This window comes from Triturus cristatus, chromosome 11 (assembly GCF_964204655.1).
Source record: "Triturus cristatus chromosome 11, aTriCri1.1, whole genome shotgun sequence".
In the NCBI taxonomy this organism is placed as follows: domain Eukaryota; kingdom Metazoa; phylum Chordata; class Amphibia; order Caudata; family Salamandridae; genus Triturus; species Triturus cristatus.
Window position 1 is genome coordinate 1,149,218,674 of NC_140594.1, and position 17,401 is coordinate 1,149,236,074.

The 17,401-nt window shown below is 41.4% G+C and overlaps 1 protein-coding gene across 1 annotated transcript in view; it reads left to right on the forward strand.

Annotated features, from left to right (window-relative positions):
- Positions 1-17,401, forward strand: part of LOC146788618 (uncharacterized) — a 192,113-nt gene that overhangs the window by 91,086 nt on the left and 83,626 nt on the right. Inside the window, 7 exon segments of the mRNA XM_085633186.1 lie at positions 1,726-1,899; positions 2,180-2,281; positions 6,421-6,666; positions 9,889-10,023; positions 11,835-12,013; positions 13,572-13,725; positions 16,698-16,796. Of these exon segments, the coding sequence (XP_085489312.1) occupies positions 1,726-1,899; positions 2,180-2,281; positions 6,421-6,666; positions 9,889-10,023; positions 11,835-12,013; positions 13,572-13,725; positions 16,698-16,796 (1,089 nt within the window).

Here is a 17,401-nt window from a genome sequence, read left to right on the forward strand (position 1 = left end):
ACCAATAGAAGATCTTTAAAAGAATGGGGTCAATTCCTGGTAAGCATCAGGTTTCTTTGGTTTGCCCCACCATGAAAGGCTTTAATGAGTGTTCTTTCAGAGCCTATGGATTTTTAGCAAATTTATGAGAAAATTGTGTTTTCACATTCATTATTTGACCATATTTTCTTCAAACATTTCTTCAGTGGGGGGAAGTCCCCAAAAGCCACCTAGAGATCTGGCTCACTCGCTTCACTCTTTCACTACAAGTAAGGACAAGTGTTGTGCTGAACACTTTTAAAAGATCAGATCAGAACCCTAATATAGGTGGTCTCAAAGATGGACATCTGTCTGAGTTGTAGTACTCATGCAGTTAATATGGCCCTTCAGCAATGTCATTAAATGTTATGTCATCACAGTTAAGGGCTTCATGGGTAGATTTAGGGCTTAAGTTCATATGATGTCACTTTATGGGGTATCAATAGGTGAAGGGGTGCGTGATGTCACTTCTATAACCTCTGTTATTTCAGTGAACTGTTATCTATGGCATCCATTCTTAAGCCAGCATTAAGGGCATTGTCACCCCAATAGGACATGTAAAATCCTTCCTTTCGGCGGATGATGATTAATTGCATATGGTAATACATCAGTATTTATTGCATTAAGCTGGTGTTTTGGTTACTGCAATTATACCTATATGGACCTTGTTTTTTGATATTGTGCACATACCCTTGTCCATGTGGCTCTACAGCTTGCTCCTGTGGTACATACACATGGGTCTAGGTTAACATTGTTGTTCAACTATTTTTGTTTGCTCTTTGCTATATTAGTATTATGGCCTTAATGCATAAGCACAAACGTATCAGCTTTTCCACTGTCTGCATTCCATGTGCCTCAAGATCACATTGTTCTGAGCTGAACAAGAGGGTACCACAATTCCTACAATAATCGTTCAACTCATGTTGAGATTTTCAGAACCAGCTCTTCCCCAGGACACTCTCAAACTTCAAATGTGGGCTTTCTGCTAATTACACTTTATTATGTTGTTAAGTCGAAGATGGCGGAAATTCAGAAAGAACCGGTGGGATGGGGATTACAATTCTTAATTGACACAATTGTGACTCACGCTTGGGAACACGTCCTAAGAAGAGTTAAGATAAAAATAGAGGATTCCATTTAATGAATCACATATCTTAGCTTTCCCAGATGTGATGAACTCCACTGATAAATGGTGGGAAAAGCAGAAGTGGTAAGGAAAGCCTTCCTCCACCTCACAGCAAAATCAGGGTTTTTCTTCCCCACTAAATTGTGAGTCCTCGGAGATGACAAACAGGTGTGTTTGGGACACTGGAGAGGCCACAACCATCTCGGGAGCATGAACGAAAGATTTCAGAGTCTGTGTTGCCATGTTTAAGCAAGATGCACTATAGAGCGGAGATGTCCCTACGCTGAGTGGTCTTACGTATGAACATTTGAAGGTGCCAGACCATGTGATATGGTCAACTACGAAGATGGGACTTAGTCTTTGCACTGGAATAGGGCTAGGATGAGCTTGTAGGCTCGATGTCCATATCATCAATGAAACAAGCTTGTATGATGTTTATATAAACTCTTTTATGACCTATTGTTATTCATTCAGGTGCAGGAGTTGACTCAACTTGTTGACTAGTGTACGTATTTTCTAAATGTAATGAAGATATATTGTATTGAAAACTACAATTATTGTATTTCTCTCTTGCTGTCTAGACATGGATGCAGACATATACAATGACACAGGGATTTTTTTGATCAAAGGGAGCAACTCAGTCACAGCGACATTCGACGGGGAGCTGTCTGTATCTGTTTCCTCTTCTCTTGGAATCCTGAATGCAATTTTGAGCCTTCCCACCCAGTTCATCAACAGAACCAGTGGCCTGCTGGGTGAGGACAGAACTGCACTTTTTCCAAGACTATTGCCAATCAATTACAAAAACTAAACAAAAGGAAAAGTCCAAAATGAGCGCATGGAGTTTAAAAGTGGAGAAAATCAGGGTCATGTATTGAGGGTCATGGATTGAGGTGACCCTAGAGGCCTGTTGTTGACTTATTAAAATCTAGGTCTATGTACCAATGTTATATATTGTAGTATAGCCTATAATAAGTGATGGAATATTTCACTGCTGATGCCCACAGATGCTGATGTATTCACCTTGTCTTTCAGGAGTTTGGAACTCTGACACCTCTGATGATTTTACAATGCCAAATGGGACAACGATCTCCATTAACAGCATGGAAAAGGAAATATTCCGCTATGGAATGACGTGTGAGTCCATACCTCTAACATGGGAAATTTGCAAAGTAAAATGATGGGGATGATAAGAGGCCTGCGAATGGGCATAGATGTGCAGGAGTGCTCCTTCTATCACCTCAGCCCTCTACCTTGCTGCTGTGTACCTCTACTCTACAGCTCAAATCCCCTGTGAACTCTTTGCTCCCGTGTTCTCATGCAGCACTATGGTCAAGCAAGGACAGTAGATAAATACGCCATTGCGCACCATGATCGCTTCAGTTGTATTGTATTATATTTTATCGCTTACTTCTCACATGTGGGATGCTGAAGGACTAGGCCTAGATGGGTAGCATGCTACACTGTGTAAGGTGTGTGGTTGGAAGTGTGTTGTCTTTGTTTAGATCCTGTGTGGTAATTGTTTCCATGTCATGCGTGAGAGCCATTGAGTTCACTGAAAGATTGACTCCAAGAATGTTTACTCAAGAGGTGGTGTGAGGCTTTGCAACTGTACTACAAGAAATAGGGCACATGTTGGCTGCTTCCATCTATTTGTTTTTCAAGCTCATGAAATGCTCCCTGTGAAACATAGATTATTTATGGTGGTTTTATAGAGATACTATGAAAACCTTCTCACCTGAACATCAGTCCTTCAGACTAGAAGACTCTTGGCCCTAATTGTTTTTAGGAAATTGCTATTTAGGAGGTTTCCCTGCTTCACTTCTCGGTGCTTAGTTCTGTCACAAGAGGGAATCTGAGAGACTTGCCATGCTCTATCTGTGCTGCAGGGATTGCTCCAGATTTCAACCACACAGAAACAGTCATTATAGCATTGGAAGTACTGCAAACCCTAAATCAAGGACATCGATTCAGCAAGAAGTCATGTCATTACACGTCACTTAGTCAAATCACAGTAAGGGACTTTGCATGACCTTTGACCCCAACCATTTCACAGGAAAAATGTCACTGAAGAAATGTCTAAGATCAATAAAATATCAAAAAAGTTACTATAACAGCTATAGTCATGTGTAGTCTGGTGAACCATACCTTAATAGTTCTCGCAGTAAAGTACAGCATCTAACACTCACGCATTGTCTAATATGTTGAGGCATAGCCTCGCACGTTCAGGTTTAATCTCACATATTCAGCCTGCAATGATTGCTCATGGTTTCATGTCTTCATGTATATCACATGTTCTGGTATGGCCCCAGAGGCTCACATATAGCCTAGTCCTCACATATTCAGAAACAGCCTGCAATGATTGCTCAGGGCCTCAGGTGTATCACATGTTCTGGTATTGCCCCAGATGTTCAGACATAGCCACATACCTCACATTTTCCCCTGCATTCAGTACAGTTCCAGTTGGGTGCATATTACTTAGCTCTGCAGTGACCCAAAGGCCTACAAGTGCTGACACTTGATATAACAACTAGATGCAAAACTGTTTGCAATTTAAACTAAGCTCCTTTCCAGGTATTTATGAAAACAGTGTATAATACATTCTAGGTTAGTGGGGCATGAGCTAAAAAGAACCAGTCACCCATCTGTTTCAGAAACAGTTGCAGTGCTTCCATTGCATTTGCTAATACTATCCAAATCACTCATTTGGGCAGGTATGCCTGTGCTTCCCTTTGTATGGAAGCAAGACTTTGGCTTATACTGTAAAGTTTGTCAGTCAAAGCACCATTAACCCACTGCACATCTTAACTGGCAGATGCAGCCATAAGTGGGCAGAATATCGAGGCATGCAAATATTGAGGCCAGAATATTCAATCCAAAATATCGACTAGTAAGTAAGAATGGGTATTCCACAGCTACCTCCGCATGTACATACCTTGGTGATATAAATATCTTCAGGGTACATTGTTGAAGTTAGGAATAGTAAATCTGTGCTTCCCTGTATACACTTACCTTTCGATATTTTGTCCCGCGATAGTCTGTCCACAATCTTCTTGAATGTCGAAGTTCTTAGGGTCGATATTCAGTAGTACACCTGACACAAATTCGGTTCTGGCATTACTCTGCCTATTATCCATTCATTCTGTATCTCCCGTTATCTCGCATACGATGTTAATGAGGATTGGTCTGGTGATTTGCTTGCCAGCCTTCCATTCCAGTAATGTCATTAGTAATCCTGACTTTTTATCCAACAATAAGTCATGTAATCTTGCCCAGTATGGTACCTTAATTAATATTATTGGCAGAATATCGACAATCTTAAATATTGTGGCCAGAAGATCATTGACAACATTGGAGCACAGAAAATGTACACCTAATGTATTAATATTTTTGTAAAAGATATGTAGGATGCAATATCTGGGTCAGATGATGTTTCTGTATTTGATATTCTGACATACAAATACTTTGGGTATATCACCTCGACTATTTATACCTCAAATTGTAAATATCTGCATAATCTAAATATATGTGATGAAAAGAAAAATGTTGTGGTGTCTGGAGATTTAGGAATTACATCTTTTCCACTCCTCTCTATCACATGCATGTTTCTGCTTCCTGATTTCAACCACATGCCACCTGCATACATGACATGTATGACATCTTATGGTTGAGGTGCTACTTTGTGTTGTCGTATTACTATATAGTCTTCTTCAACTTGTTGGAGCTACTTGTATGTTGCGTAAATAATGAAATGATGACTCTAGACACATTGCTGGCCTGTGTAATTGCTGTGGCCCCAGAGACCAGTGCCCCCATTTGGTCCCAATGGTCATTAATGTTCTAAGGCCCATCGTGTTCACTTAAGCCAAGGGCTACTCCTGGGTGTACACATTAGAGTATCCATTTTTGTGTATATCTTTGTTTGTGTAACACAAGGCTACCGATCACATGGTCAACATTGAATCTACCACACAGTTGCCTCTGCAGAGGGTTTGCTTATTTGAATCGTCACTTCTCCTTTACAAATTACTATTATAGTAAAGTTGAAGGTGTTATATGTATGCTTGCACAGTGTGCAGGGCAGCCAATATCTGCAGAAGAAGCAGAGACAGAGTATGAAACAAGTGTAGATTAAAATAAAACATTATGAGGATAGGAACACAAAGAGAAAAGGTAGAAGGGAGGAAGGGAAGGCGAGTCGGTGGCAGGGCCAAAGAACAATGAGGGAGGGATCTTATTAACTGCCTCCCATATTATTCATGAAATACCTCTTATTTATTACCTTCAATACTGTCGGAGACAAAGACATCCTTCATATGTAATTAAAGCACCCCGTGACAAGATGTAACTTTGGGCTCCAGTTATATTATGTTATGCTATGTTATGTTACGTTATGTTGTCATTTTATGTTACATTACCTTACATTATGTTATGCTGACTAGAGAGCACTATCACCCGGAAAGGTAACCTGACAGGTGTGAGACTAGGCAAACCTAGGGCCCAGTGGGACTACTCAGAAAGCCAGGTCTTCAGCTTCTTGTCGAATTCAAGAAGTGAGAGGACTCTTATGTGTAGGGGCAGGTCGTTCCATACTTCAGAAGTAAAATAGGAGAAGGCTCAACAGCCCAGTCTGGTTTTCTGTCTGTGTGTGGGTCTTGCACAAATAGGAGTCCCAACAAGCAGAGGTGCCTGGAAGGTTTGGGAAAGCAGATGCGATTGGATATGCTGGACCATTGTTATGTAGTGCCTTGAAAGTGTGGGTGAGGAGTTAGAATTTTGCTTGTTTGTGAATGGGGAGCCAGTGGTGCTCCTTTGGGTGTGGTGTGATGTGAGTGCGGTGTGGGTTGTTGAAAGTGATTCTAACCGCCAAGTTCTGAATGGTCTGCAGCCTTCTGGTGAGTTTGTTTGATGATCTTGACATAGAGGGTCTTCTTGTTGCCCAGCTGGCTTGTGACCAGGGTGTGCATGATGGTTTTCCTGGTGCTAACTGTGGCTTCCAGCTGCTCCCTTTTTGAAGGGCCAGAGAACAGTTCAGGGATATTCTTATGCCTAGTAAGAGTTTTGCTTAAGCAATGCATGGCATTGATGAGACAGAGCCTATGCTTAACTTCAAAAGGCAATGCTGTGGCACATGCATGACACCAGTCCTAACTCATACCCTAGTGCACTCACTTGGGACTCCAGGAGACTGGCATATAGCTTGAAAAAAAAACATTTAAAAGGGTAGATCTCCCTACAAACTATGTGACTTTTTATCTCTACTCTTGCTTTCACAGGGCAAGTCACTGGGACCAGCCTCTTTTCCTCTGCTGTGCCAACCACACCAGAGACCAAAAGCACCTTCACCCCAGTATTTTTGGAAGACCTGAAGGCAGCCAACGCCTCTGAATATACAGCGGTGTCTTCTACTTGTGGTGGCAATATCGAATGCATCTACGATACCCTAACCACGGGAAATCCTACATTTGGTGCGCAAACGCTTCGCATCGCCACTACCTATGAGTTCACAAACCAAACATTAAGTGAGTATGCCACCAAATTCATGGCTCTTCTGCACCAGGTGGGGCTGTAGGGATGCTTTAGGGAGTGTGGTTGTTTTCCAAATGGGAATTGGACCTCAAGTACCCATGTGACTATTGTGGAGTCATCTACCTGTAAGCTAGTTTATGTGTTAGGAAAGGGCATTTTCATGAAATTCATAGCAATGTCATCAGTTCTCAGAATCAGGTATACCTGGGCCTTTACCCTGGTACTACCACTCTTTGGTCTTCTACATCCTCTGAGCCTTGACCAGTGCTGGTCCAACAGAACTACATGTCCACCCACATGTGGCTCTGAAATGTATTAGATATTCACTTTTATTATCAAATTTTATTGGGCAGAGCAGGGGCTTGGATGAAAGAGCAGACAAAAGGCTGTAAATCAGAGGTTTAATTTGGAAGTGGGTGCAAGGCAACTACTTATAGAGGATAAAGTACCTCCAGCTGCACATAATTTGAAAATGTCAGGGCATGAAGGAGTTACTTGCCCATATAGTGGCACACAGATGCAGGCTTTGATCCCTCACATATGGCATTCATGTATGAAATATAAAACATAAATGAGGTAATGGCTCCATGTTTACTTTTTGGAAACTTTATTATTTGCTTATAACAGCATTCAACCTTATGAAGCATGGCATTTTTCAAGAAATGGTACAGCAGAAGTGAAGCTTCTTAAGATGATAGAAATTCATCTTTACATAGATAACTTCTGAGGTTAAAAGCCAAGAAGCTGTTTTCTTGCTGGTAAAGTGCACCCCTTCAGTTGCTATGCTTACACTTTTAGTACAAACAGGGACATTTCAGGAGGATATTCCCCTAGATCAGTGTGGGTCGTGAAAGTCCAAACAATAAATAAAGATGCCTTTAAATTCTGTACCAATCTTGTCACATTTGCTGCTCTTCAAAGACAGAGTTTCAAATGCAAGGCTATTTTTTCTGAGAAATTGCTTCTTATGTTTTTTAACCCCTTGAGTGCCCGCCCCTTTCCCCACCCTGTGCCGGCCGTTGCATTAGCGGGCGGGGTTTATGACGAGCTGGTCTCGTCATGGGCACAGCGCAACCGCGGCCCATGACGAGACCAGCTCGTCATGGGCACTCAAGAGGTTAACTTTGGAATTGGTGTTTACAAACACTTCTCACTTTGCAGTTAGAGAAAGAAAAATAAAGTGAATCATGTGACAACCTTGCTGGTTAAAGTGAGTGCGAAAGGGAAAGGTTGTTGCATGTCTTTTGTTGTAACACAAAATGAAACGTAAATAGCTGTCAATATACCACAAATTCAGCAGTTAGGAAAGATGAATAATTGAAGTGCATTTTTTTTTATAATTCTAAAGTGTGATGAAGCAAAGATGTTAATAAACTCAAAATAAATCAAAACCCCTTACTTGCTGATGCACAAATGATAAATATTCACTGGAACCCGATTTCCACACATTATCATTTGTATGCAATATAGCTTCATCAGTAAAACTATATATTTGAGCAAATTTTGTGGCTATTTAAATGGAATATCTGCTGCCAGTAAATGATAGTGTGGTGCTACAGGATGCTTTAATACATTAAAAAGTCTCCCGCCTCATATCCGTTAAAGCTAAGTGGGTCGTGAAAGTTTGTTATGGGTCTAGAAAGTTTGGGAAACACTGCTATAGAAAAACTTTGAAGTGTAACGTTAAAATGTGAAGGGCGTCATTTACTTTATTTTTTACTTTTGGCCCCTACATCCAATCAAATATTCAGATTTTTACCTAACTTTGTTTGCAGCTTTTAGTTTATTTGTTTCTTAACCCTATTGTTGTTTAGCTAGAATTGCACATGTCCCACATGCACTGCGAAGGGTTTTGCGGCTAGAGGCAAGTTTTGAAGGGGGAGCAGAGAATGTGTCGCAGAAACCAGTCTGAATTGTTGGGTCAGATTGCTTGGTCATAGAGCACACTCATAGTTACATCAAAATGGAAACCCTCTCTCTGATAGCCCAGCAGCACTGCTCACATTTATTTTTTATTGAAGATGAATTTCAGCATTAGAACTCAGTAGTGACAAGAAAATATTGCTTCAATCGCTCCATGGTTTTAGAAGCATTTAATTTATCTCAATTGGTACTACAACCTGGACATTTTGGGCTTGATTTACAAAGGTAACTTCTAAATTTGAGTAATTGACTCTTTTGAGCAAGTTTGCTAGTTTTTGCTCATTTAAAAAACTCCTAGCGTAAGCTACTACTAAAAATCTGTAGCTCAGTTCAGCACCTCAAATGGCCAACCACGGGTACTGCAACACCCTCACATAGAAAATAATAGAGCTAGGGAACCCCAAAGGAAATAACGTAAAAATATGAATAAATATAATTTAATGCTACAAAATATATAAGCATAGTTCATCTGTAGTTTTTTAATTATAAAATATTGTAATACAATGTATTCAATTAAAAAACTAATGTAACAATATATTTGAATAAAATATACCTAAATTCAATCTAAGACAATAATAAATTTAAGATTATCAAAAGATGTGGTTTGAAAACTATTCCATTAGCGGAAATCCACAGACCTCCTCGGTATGGGATAGCCTTCTCATAGCCAGCTGGCTCCATGTACCTACTTTAGCTATTGTCTGAAATCTTCAGTTTTGAGCCATGAATTGTAGGTGTGATGATTCAGTTTCTTAACGGCAAACCCAGATCTAAGGCATCCCTAGGGTAAGCATTATGTGGTCGGTCAAAGCTGCTCTGTCCATGGAGATGATCAAATTTCATCCCCACCTGTTCTTGAATGTGAAGAAAAATCAGTGCCACAGTGATTGTCATATCCATGGACACTTATGATAGGTTCTTGGAATACAGTCTGATATCTAATATTAGTTATTGAATGAGAGCCACTTGACCGGTACTCAGTTATTTGCAGCCTTATCCCACTGTGTGCCCCCCTGCAATATCCTAATTTCCCACTCTGTATTTTAGAACTGTGATTTGTTGAGAAAACATTGCATTTACTCGAAATGCATGAGTGCATACATGGTGTGTGGAAGATAAAAATTCATTTTTGGAAGATGTTCTATTGATGAAGCATAGTATGTCTTTGGCATATATTCCTTGGTCTCCAAACCAGCCACCCCTGCAGAACAGCATCATTTCTGAAATGTATACTGTAAGGATGGGTGGGCCTCCACAAAGTGCCACATGAGAGTCAATGTTTTCTGTTTCAGATACTTTCCCTCCTGTTATAACGGGGAACTCTTCAATCACGACTTACATAGGACAACGTGTAGAAGTGGCGTACAGCATGACTGGAAATGGAGTCAAATTTCTCCCCTACAAATCCACAGACCTGAACTTCACGGGTAAGAACCTTTTACTGTGCTCCATGTTGAGGAGTGGTTTATAACTAATGGGTGTAATCATGATATGGGACAACCGACTCGTGGAGGCATTTTTCATTATCATGGACTACTATTGATTGAGAAGACCAGGATTTTCAAGTTTTTCTAATCACTTAGCAGTGAGATTGCCCCTTCTTATATGTAGAAGACCAAATGTATGGAAATCTGGCCCCTGATTTCATTAGTTATGTTCTTATCTACAGAGGGCACATGTGTAGGGTAATGTAGGTTAGAGTTTCGGAAACTTTCCTTTGCATTTCCCATCCTGCAACAATTATCTACCCGCTAGTTTTTGTTTTCTCCTTTACTCATTTTTCAAACTTTGGCTGGAGAAACATTTGAGAGGTATTAAATGGCACTCAGCCACTAAAGTAAAGAAGCATATTATTGGGTTGGCATGTTTTGATTTTGTGACAGGACTGGTGACTTTAGAAGTGCTCTTAGGTGTTTTAATCGATATAGCATAACCTAGTAATACTTCAAGGCAGCGTTTGTAGAGGTGTGATTCCATAATGGATGTGAAGAACGGAAAGAGAGTCAGTAACAGAATGGATGGGCACATGATGGGAGATATGACTTCACTAAGAAGCTATTGTGTCCTCAAAACTAGAGGAGGAGTTGAAGCAGTTGAGGAAAAAAGTGAAAACACCCTTAAATATAAACCAAGAACTCTTTACAACAAGCAAAGGAAAAAGTTACAGAGTCACAACTGAAGCTGGCCAAGTTACAGGCTGCTTCTAGAGCTGGGGCAGACATTACATCAAAGATACCACTATATGTAGTTATCAGTATTAATTCAATTTAAAAACATGATCATGAGGTGATCGAAGACAATATTAATAATAATTAAAAGGAGTCAAACCACTTAGGGGCATATTTACAGAAAGCTGGCATTGGGCAACTCTGAAAGTCTTTTTGCTGCGCTGCCCTACACCAATTTTAAAGGGTAGGAATGCATCACATTTACTATCCTTTCAGCCAGTGCTCAATCTGGTGCCTAGTGCCAACGCAGGCACCCTTGCACCATTGTCTAGTTGGCAGGATTGTTTTTGTGCAGAAAGGGGCATCTTCTTCCACAAAAACAATCCATGGAGGCGTTTTCCTCATTCTATGTGTTCTGCAGAATGCACTTGCGCTGCCCTGCCTTATCCGTGAGGCCATGAAAAGACACTCAGGGTGGCTTTGCGTCTCCTCATAGATATGATTGAGAGGCCTGTGCCCCAGGAGCTTCAAAAAATGTGATGCTCCGTCGGTGCAGGCCTCCTGTAAACAAGCCCCTTTAGTCTTAACTTTTTAGTGGAAATCCTCTGATGATGATGATGGCAATGGTGATGACAAATTGTGATCTCCCTAAGGTAGGCAGCAGAGCAGACTAGAGCTTGCACACACTGTTGCTGCGTTTATTGTGAATGACTTTGGATGTTTTATGATTCATTGCTGTGATCCCTGAACCTACTCCAGATGCAATGAAAGCAGAACAGCATCCGGTACCTTCCCACAGTGGCGTCCCAGGGTCACTGGCCAACGTGCGCTGCTTACCTCTTAGTACCAGAAATTGATCACTCTAGTACTGCTTGTAATGGCCTGTGTCTAATTCTATTGTATTAAAATCCAAAAACTGGCTTCTGAGACTTCAAAATATCAATGTGTGAAACATCTTCAAATAGGTGACATTTAAAAAAAAAAAACATTCAACTCTCACATGATACAGTCTTGGAAAATGTGCCCAATTTGCTTCTTTCAAATAGCCTTTTCCTTCTCTTTCGCTTCAGAAAATGGAATCCTTTCCTGGACTCCAAGCAGTGTGGGCGCCATCACACTGAAGGTAGTTGCTGTGGACACCAACAACCTCTCTGCGGTGGTAGAGCCAACCTTCATTCTCTGCGTTTGTGCCCTCCGTGATGAGTGTGACTACACTGTGCTAACCCGGCTCAATGGCTCATCCCTTTACGTGAGTATAGGCTTCAGGACTACCTTGCAGAAACGAGATCCCGCAGCAAGTGCTTGTTGACATAGAGGTGGCACTTAGATTTCCTACATGTGTCCAAACTTAGAGGCATATAGAGGGTTGAGCCATATTTGCGCCCCGCAATGTGGTACATGGGTGATGCAAACCTCTAAGACCGATTTATGAAGCCACGCAAAGACACGTTGCGTGGCTCATAGCACAATGCAGCATAAATCACTGCGTTACACTACCCTGCACTGGGTAGACCTTCCTTGGGCATTGTGAGAGTGTTCCTGTATAACTCCTATGGATTTTGATGCATTCCCAGATGTACAAGAACTTGTAAACCTGTGATGCACCAAAAACGTTATGTTACTTTCTGTTTCTGCGTGTGCTGCATCCCGCAACACACATAGAGAAATATGTTTCCTGTGCCTGTTGTTTGGCAGGAAGGTGTCCTTTCTACACAAAAACAATCCTGCATGCAACGCCTGTGTTGGTGCTAGGCTGTCAAAAGGGTGCTAGCACCGGGTAAAAGGCAACAGTGCACCATATTGCCTCAAGTACAGTGCTTTCCTGCCCTCTACCTCTCACGCAGCGCAGGAAGGTGACTTGCTGTGCTGCACTGCATGACATTCTCGTAAATAGGCCCATTAATGTACATGGGATGTTTTATGTAAAATTAAAAGAAAACATGGCAATAGCCGGCACATTACAATGCAAATTTGTATTAGTGATCACCTTAACCCAAAGGTATGGCAATGATGAAAGACAGTTGTCAGTCTTAAATATTACACAACTGAAACTGCAATCTAATCAAACAAGGGAAATAGTGGGCCTTATTTAAAATATTTTGACACATGGCAGCGCAGCAAGCCTTTCTGCTGTATTGCCGTGCGTCAAAAGAACAAAGCATGAATGCGCTGTATCTATAAAATACAGCGCATTCCTATCCCTTGCCCCTGCGCTGGCACAACATTGGCTGCCATGCACCAACACAGGCACCCTTGCGCCATGGTACCAGGATGTCTGCGTTGAAGGGGTGATTGTTTTTGAGCAGGAAGTTGCACCTTCCTGCACAAAACCAATCACAAGAGGTGTTTTCCTCTTTCTATGTGTGCTGCGGTATTCCTCCTCTTTGCGCAGGGAGAAGTAGGAATCTGACACATTTCCACGTTTACAAAACCTGTGAAACCTGGGAATGCGTTGGGTTCCATGGATGTTCCGTGGTAACACCCACAGCAACACAGATGGAACTCCTCTTTCATGCAGAGTAATACGTGAAAGGGGGCCATATTTACATGGTCATGAAAAGCCACGCTGGGTGGCTTTACGCAGGCTTGTAAATATGAGCCGGCACACTGTACCACCGCTGAGTCAAAAAAAGTGGCACACGGCCGGCACAATGGGCTTGTATATGAGCCCCTGTCATTTTTATTGATAGTGAAGGACCCATTTAATCTGGTGATGAACACCTGAAACAGGGACTTGAATCAGACGGAGGTGACACAATCTTTGTTCAGCTACTTGAAATCCTAATGCTAGTGTTCCTTTCCTGCAGGTCTCTGCTTGTGTCTGTAAAAACAATTACACAGGTGAGCACTGCCCACCAGACCCCTGTATTCAAGGATGCTTCCCTGGAGTTACCTGCAACGCCGCGACCGGCTGCGCGCCCTGTCCTGCTGGCCTGACCGGGGACGGAATCAGCTGTGGAGGTGAGGGGGCACTCTGAGGTGGAACAGCACATACGCATGGGTTCAAATGCTTGAAAAGTTTTTTTTCTGTTTAAAAACATTTCAGTATAAATATGTGGGAAAATACAAGTTATCAATATAGGAAAAAAGGAATTAAACAGGATTACACATAGCAATAAACGCTAATAATATGAAACCTTTAAGTGATTTGTTATTATGCTGTGCCAACTAAAATAATCTCTATTATTGAAGAAAGATGTATTTTACATTTTCATTTGCAAGGAAGTTTTGTTTTTCCTTCCGTTTGGAGTGAGAGTTGACTAATACTTAATGTTTATTAAAAAGAGAAACTTAGACACTGGACCGTACTGTTTAGTTGTGGAGAAGTGTGGCTCAATGGTTAGAGCGGCAGACCCTAATGCAGAGGTCTGGCCCAGGACCAGCGTTCAATTCCCTGCCCCGGCGGGCCTTGGGCTCACAAAATTCCACAGACCTGACAATTCTCGCCTTGGTTCCTATTCCAATCATGGAGTCCCACTCTGCAACTCTGGGCAATAGCTTGCTTAATCTCCACAACAGCCCCCACAACGCTAAGGATGCCTGGCCTCCAACTTGGGGGTGCCCAGGAGTGTACACCTCACAGGGAAAGCCAGGATGGGTTCCACAGCGGTGTTTGTACAAGTGCCTTGAGACCCTTGTGGGTGAGTAGTGCGCTATACAAGTATCAATTTACATTACATTTACAGTTTTCTCTAGATGAATAGACAAGAAAAATGCTTAATCTAGGTAGTTAAGAATTGTAGATTTTTATAAAATCGTGAGAGGGCCAAAAAATATTTTAAAAATATATATGGAGATTTACATGTCTGTTTGTACATTTTTTTAACTTTTTTCAGTTTACAAGTATTCGTAGATTCAGGATTCCAGGTGAAGTACTGGGAATGGCATGTGATATCTATTGCCAGCTGCTATTTCCCCAAAGGAGCCTGCAGGGAAAAAATAAAGGGCCATATGTACAAGGACGCGGAGGAGAGAGGCATTAAAGCCTCTCTCCGCCACTTCTGAAATGCAAGGCTGCACCATATTTACAAGAATGTGGTGCAGCCCTGCATTTACCCCTTCGATGGCGCTACTTTTAGCAACTTAGCACCAACGCAGGCACCCTTGCAGCATAGTGCAAGGAAGTGTCTATGCAGGGGAGGATTGTTTATGTGTTGGAAGGTACCCGTCCTGCACATAAACAATCCTAAAGGGCCTTTCTGTCACTTTCATGTGCACACATGAAAGGGACAAAATTGCATTTTTTGTAAAGATTGTTTATGTACAGGAAGGGACACCTTTCTCTACATAAACAAACCATGGTAATTTGCTTTTTCCATGTTTGCTGCACAAGGCAGTACAACGTGGAAAAAGTAAAAACTATGAGAAATAATGCATTTCTCCTCGTTCTGGCAACTTTAGATCAGGATTTACCTGGTCTTAACTTTGGCGCTCCCTCCTATGTACACCACCCTGGTGCATAGGGGGCAATGTCAAAATGAATGGGTGTTGAGGTGGAACGCCCACCACAACACCCTCTGCACACGCCTTTCACGCTAACATAGCATGAAAGGGGGCCTCATTTGCAAGTAAGGCTCCCTGTTTTCCGTTTTTACTGAGTTTTACAGATAAATACATACAGAATTCATTTATTTTCTTATCTGTATTTATTTTTAAATATGGATAAAAACAGAAATCGTGTTGCTTTTTAGAGTGATTCTAAATACGGTCTGCCATGACTGTCAGGCAAATAGTTGTATGGATTGATAGGTAAGGGGGTTAAAAAAAATTTTTTAGTAAAGAGGCTCAAATACATTTAGATATGCACAAGGTTGATACTGAAATTTGCATATTTTTATATAAGTGCACTGATTTATCTTCTACGCATGTTCATATAATTGAAACCTGGCAGGAGTTCAAGCATGAGTGCATATTTATCCATTAAATAAATGTGGAAATATACTAATTTCAGCTTTATTTTTTTCACAAAACCCAAAATAAATATGGATAAATACAGATAAAAGTAGCAAAAATAAATATGGATAAATACAGACGAAAATGTCCCAAAAAAATAAATACCATAAAACCGGGAGCCATATTTACAAGGCAGCGTTAAGCCACGTTAAGCGGCTTAACGCTAACGTGGCCTAACGCTGCCTTCTAAATAATGCACAGCCCCTGTCGCCACCACAAAGTCGGTTATAGTGACGTTGCGGTGGGGACAGGGGCTGGTACATATGCCCCAATTTGTTTTCATTTTTTGGGTGTAACTTTACCGGCATATGTACTGTGATTTAGTAAGAGTCGCCTGCAGTTATGTCATTAGCAGCCAATGATGTTATTAGCAGCGCCCACGCTAAAACTGCACTGTGTCTTGTAGACTTCAAACTAGATGTACACCCTCCACGGCAATTTTCCATGGGTAGACTCCAGCAGGAAGGGGGGGGGGGGGGGCAGACATGTAAGATGTGTGCTTTAAAGAGAAGCATGTATGTTACAAAATAAATATATATGGTAATATACTCTTTGACCCCTTGCTTGAGCCTGCTTTTCTATTGCTTTAGGATTCCGGGTAAAGCCAGATCAGGCTATTTTAGTGTATCCGGCTTTGTACTAAAACGTAAAGGGGCTTATTTACAAGCCTCCTGTGCGTCACTTTTCCCCATATTAAAAATGATGCACCGGCGGCGCAAGGGGCTTGTAAATAAGCCCGAAAGTTTTTGCTTTTGTCTGCCCCAGACACTGTGAAAGTTGATCCATTTCTGCTGTTTGCAACACTTTTCTCGATAATGCCCTGTTTCGCTTAGCATCATGCAAGCGCCAACATACACGCTTAGTAAATCTGGCCCATAGGGTTTTATTTTTGAATTCGCTTTCAAGTACAAAGCTTTGTTTTAGAAATGTGTTCTCCTGCTGCTTTCTGCTAACTCACATCCAACTGCTTCCCTTCACAGATGTCGATGAGTGTTCCATGGAACATGCATGCTCCTTGAATGCTACCTGCACCAACACCGCGGGAAGTTATAAGTGTGAATGTAAACCTGGATTTTTTGGTGAGTGAGTTAAAGTTCAAAACTGAAGGAGTAAGCCTTCTGAAAGGGAACAGTGACCAGCAGGATAGTATCCTCGAATAGAATGGTGTTTCTGCTTCGACGCCTCGTCAGGGGTAGCAAGCACTATATAAATGCAATTACAATACAATACAATACAATCTGGACAATTGTTGGTCTCTTTATGCTCCCAAATGTTTCAACAGTGACAACAAAAATATGGTTGTAGAGGTCAACTTGTCAGAACATAACCCTATACGAGTGTCCTGATGGGAATTTTCTGATCCCAGTTCCAGAGCATGCATTGCTACTGTAGTAATTGTGAATATAAGGTTTCTCTGCCTTATTGCCCACCACTTCAAAACATATTTTCCAAAAATATATAAGGGATAAAGTACCCCCTGCCGTACATTGTAAGGTTTTCCACAGCCGCATAGAGGAAAGAGACCAAAGGCTAAGCTACTTTATAAGGTTATGGAACTCCGAGATGACTGGCAGTATCCTTATCATGTTCGCCAGGGGGTACTTTATCCCATATAATACATGGTCACACCATCACCTTTTCCACAACCCACTTAAAACCTTGGTGCGTAGCTCTTTAAAATGCA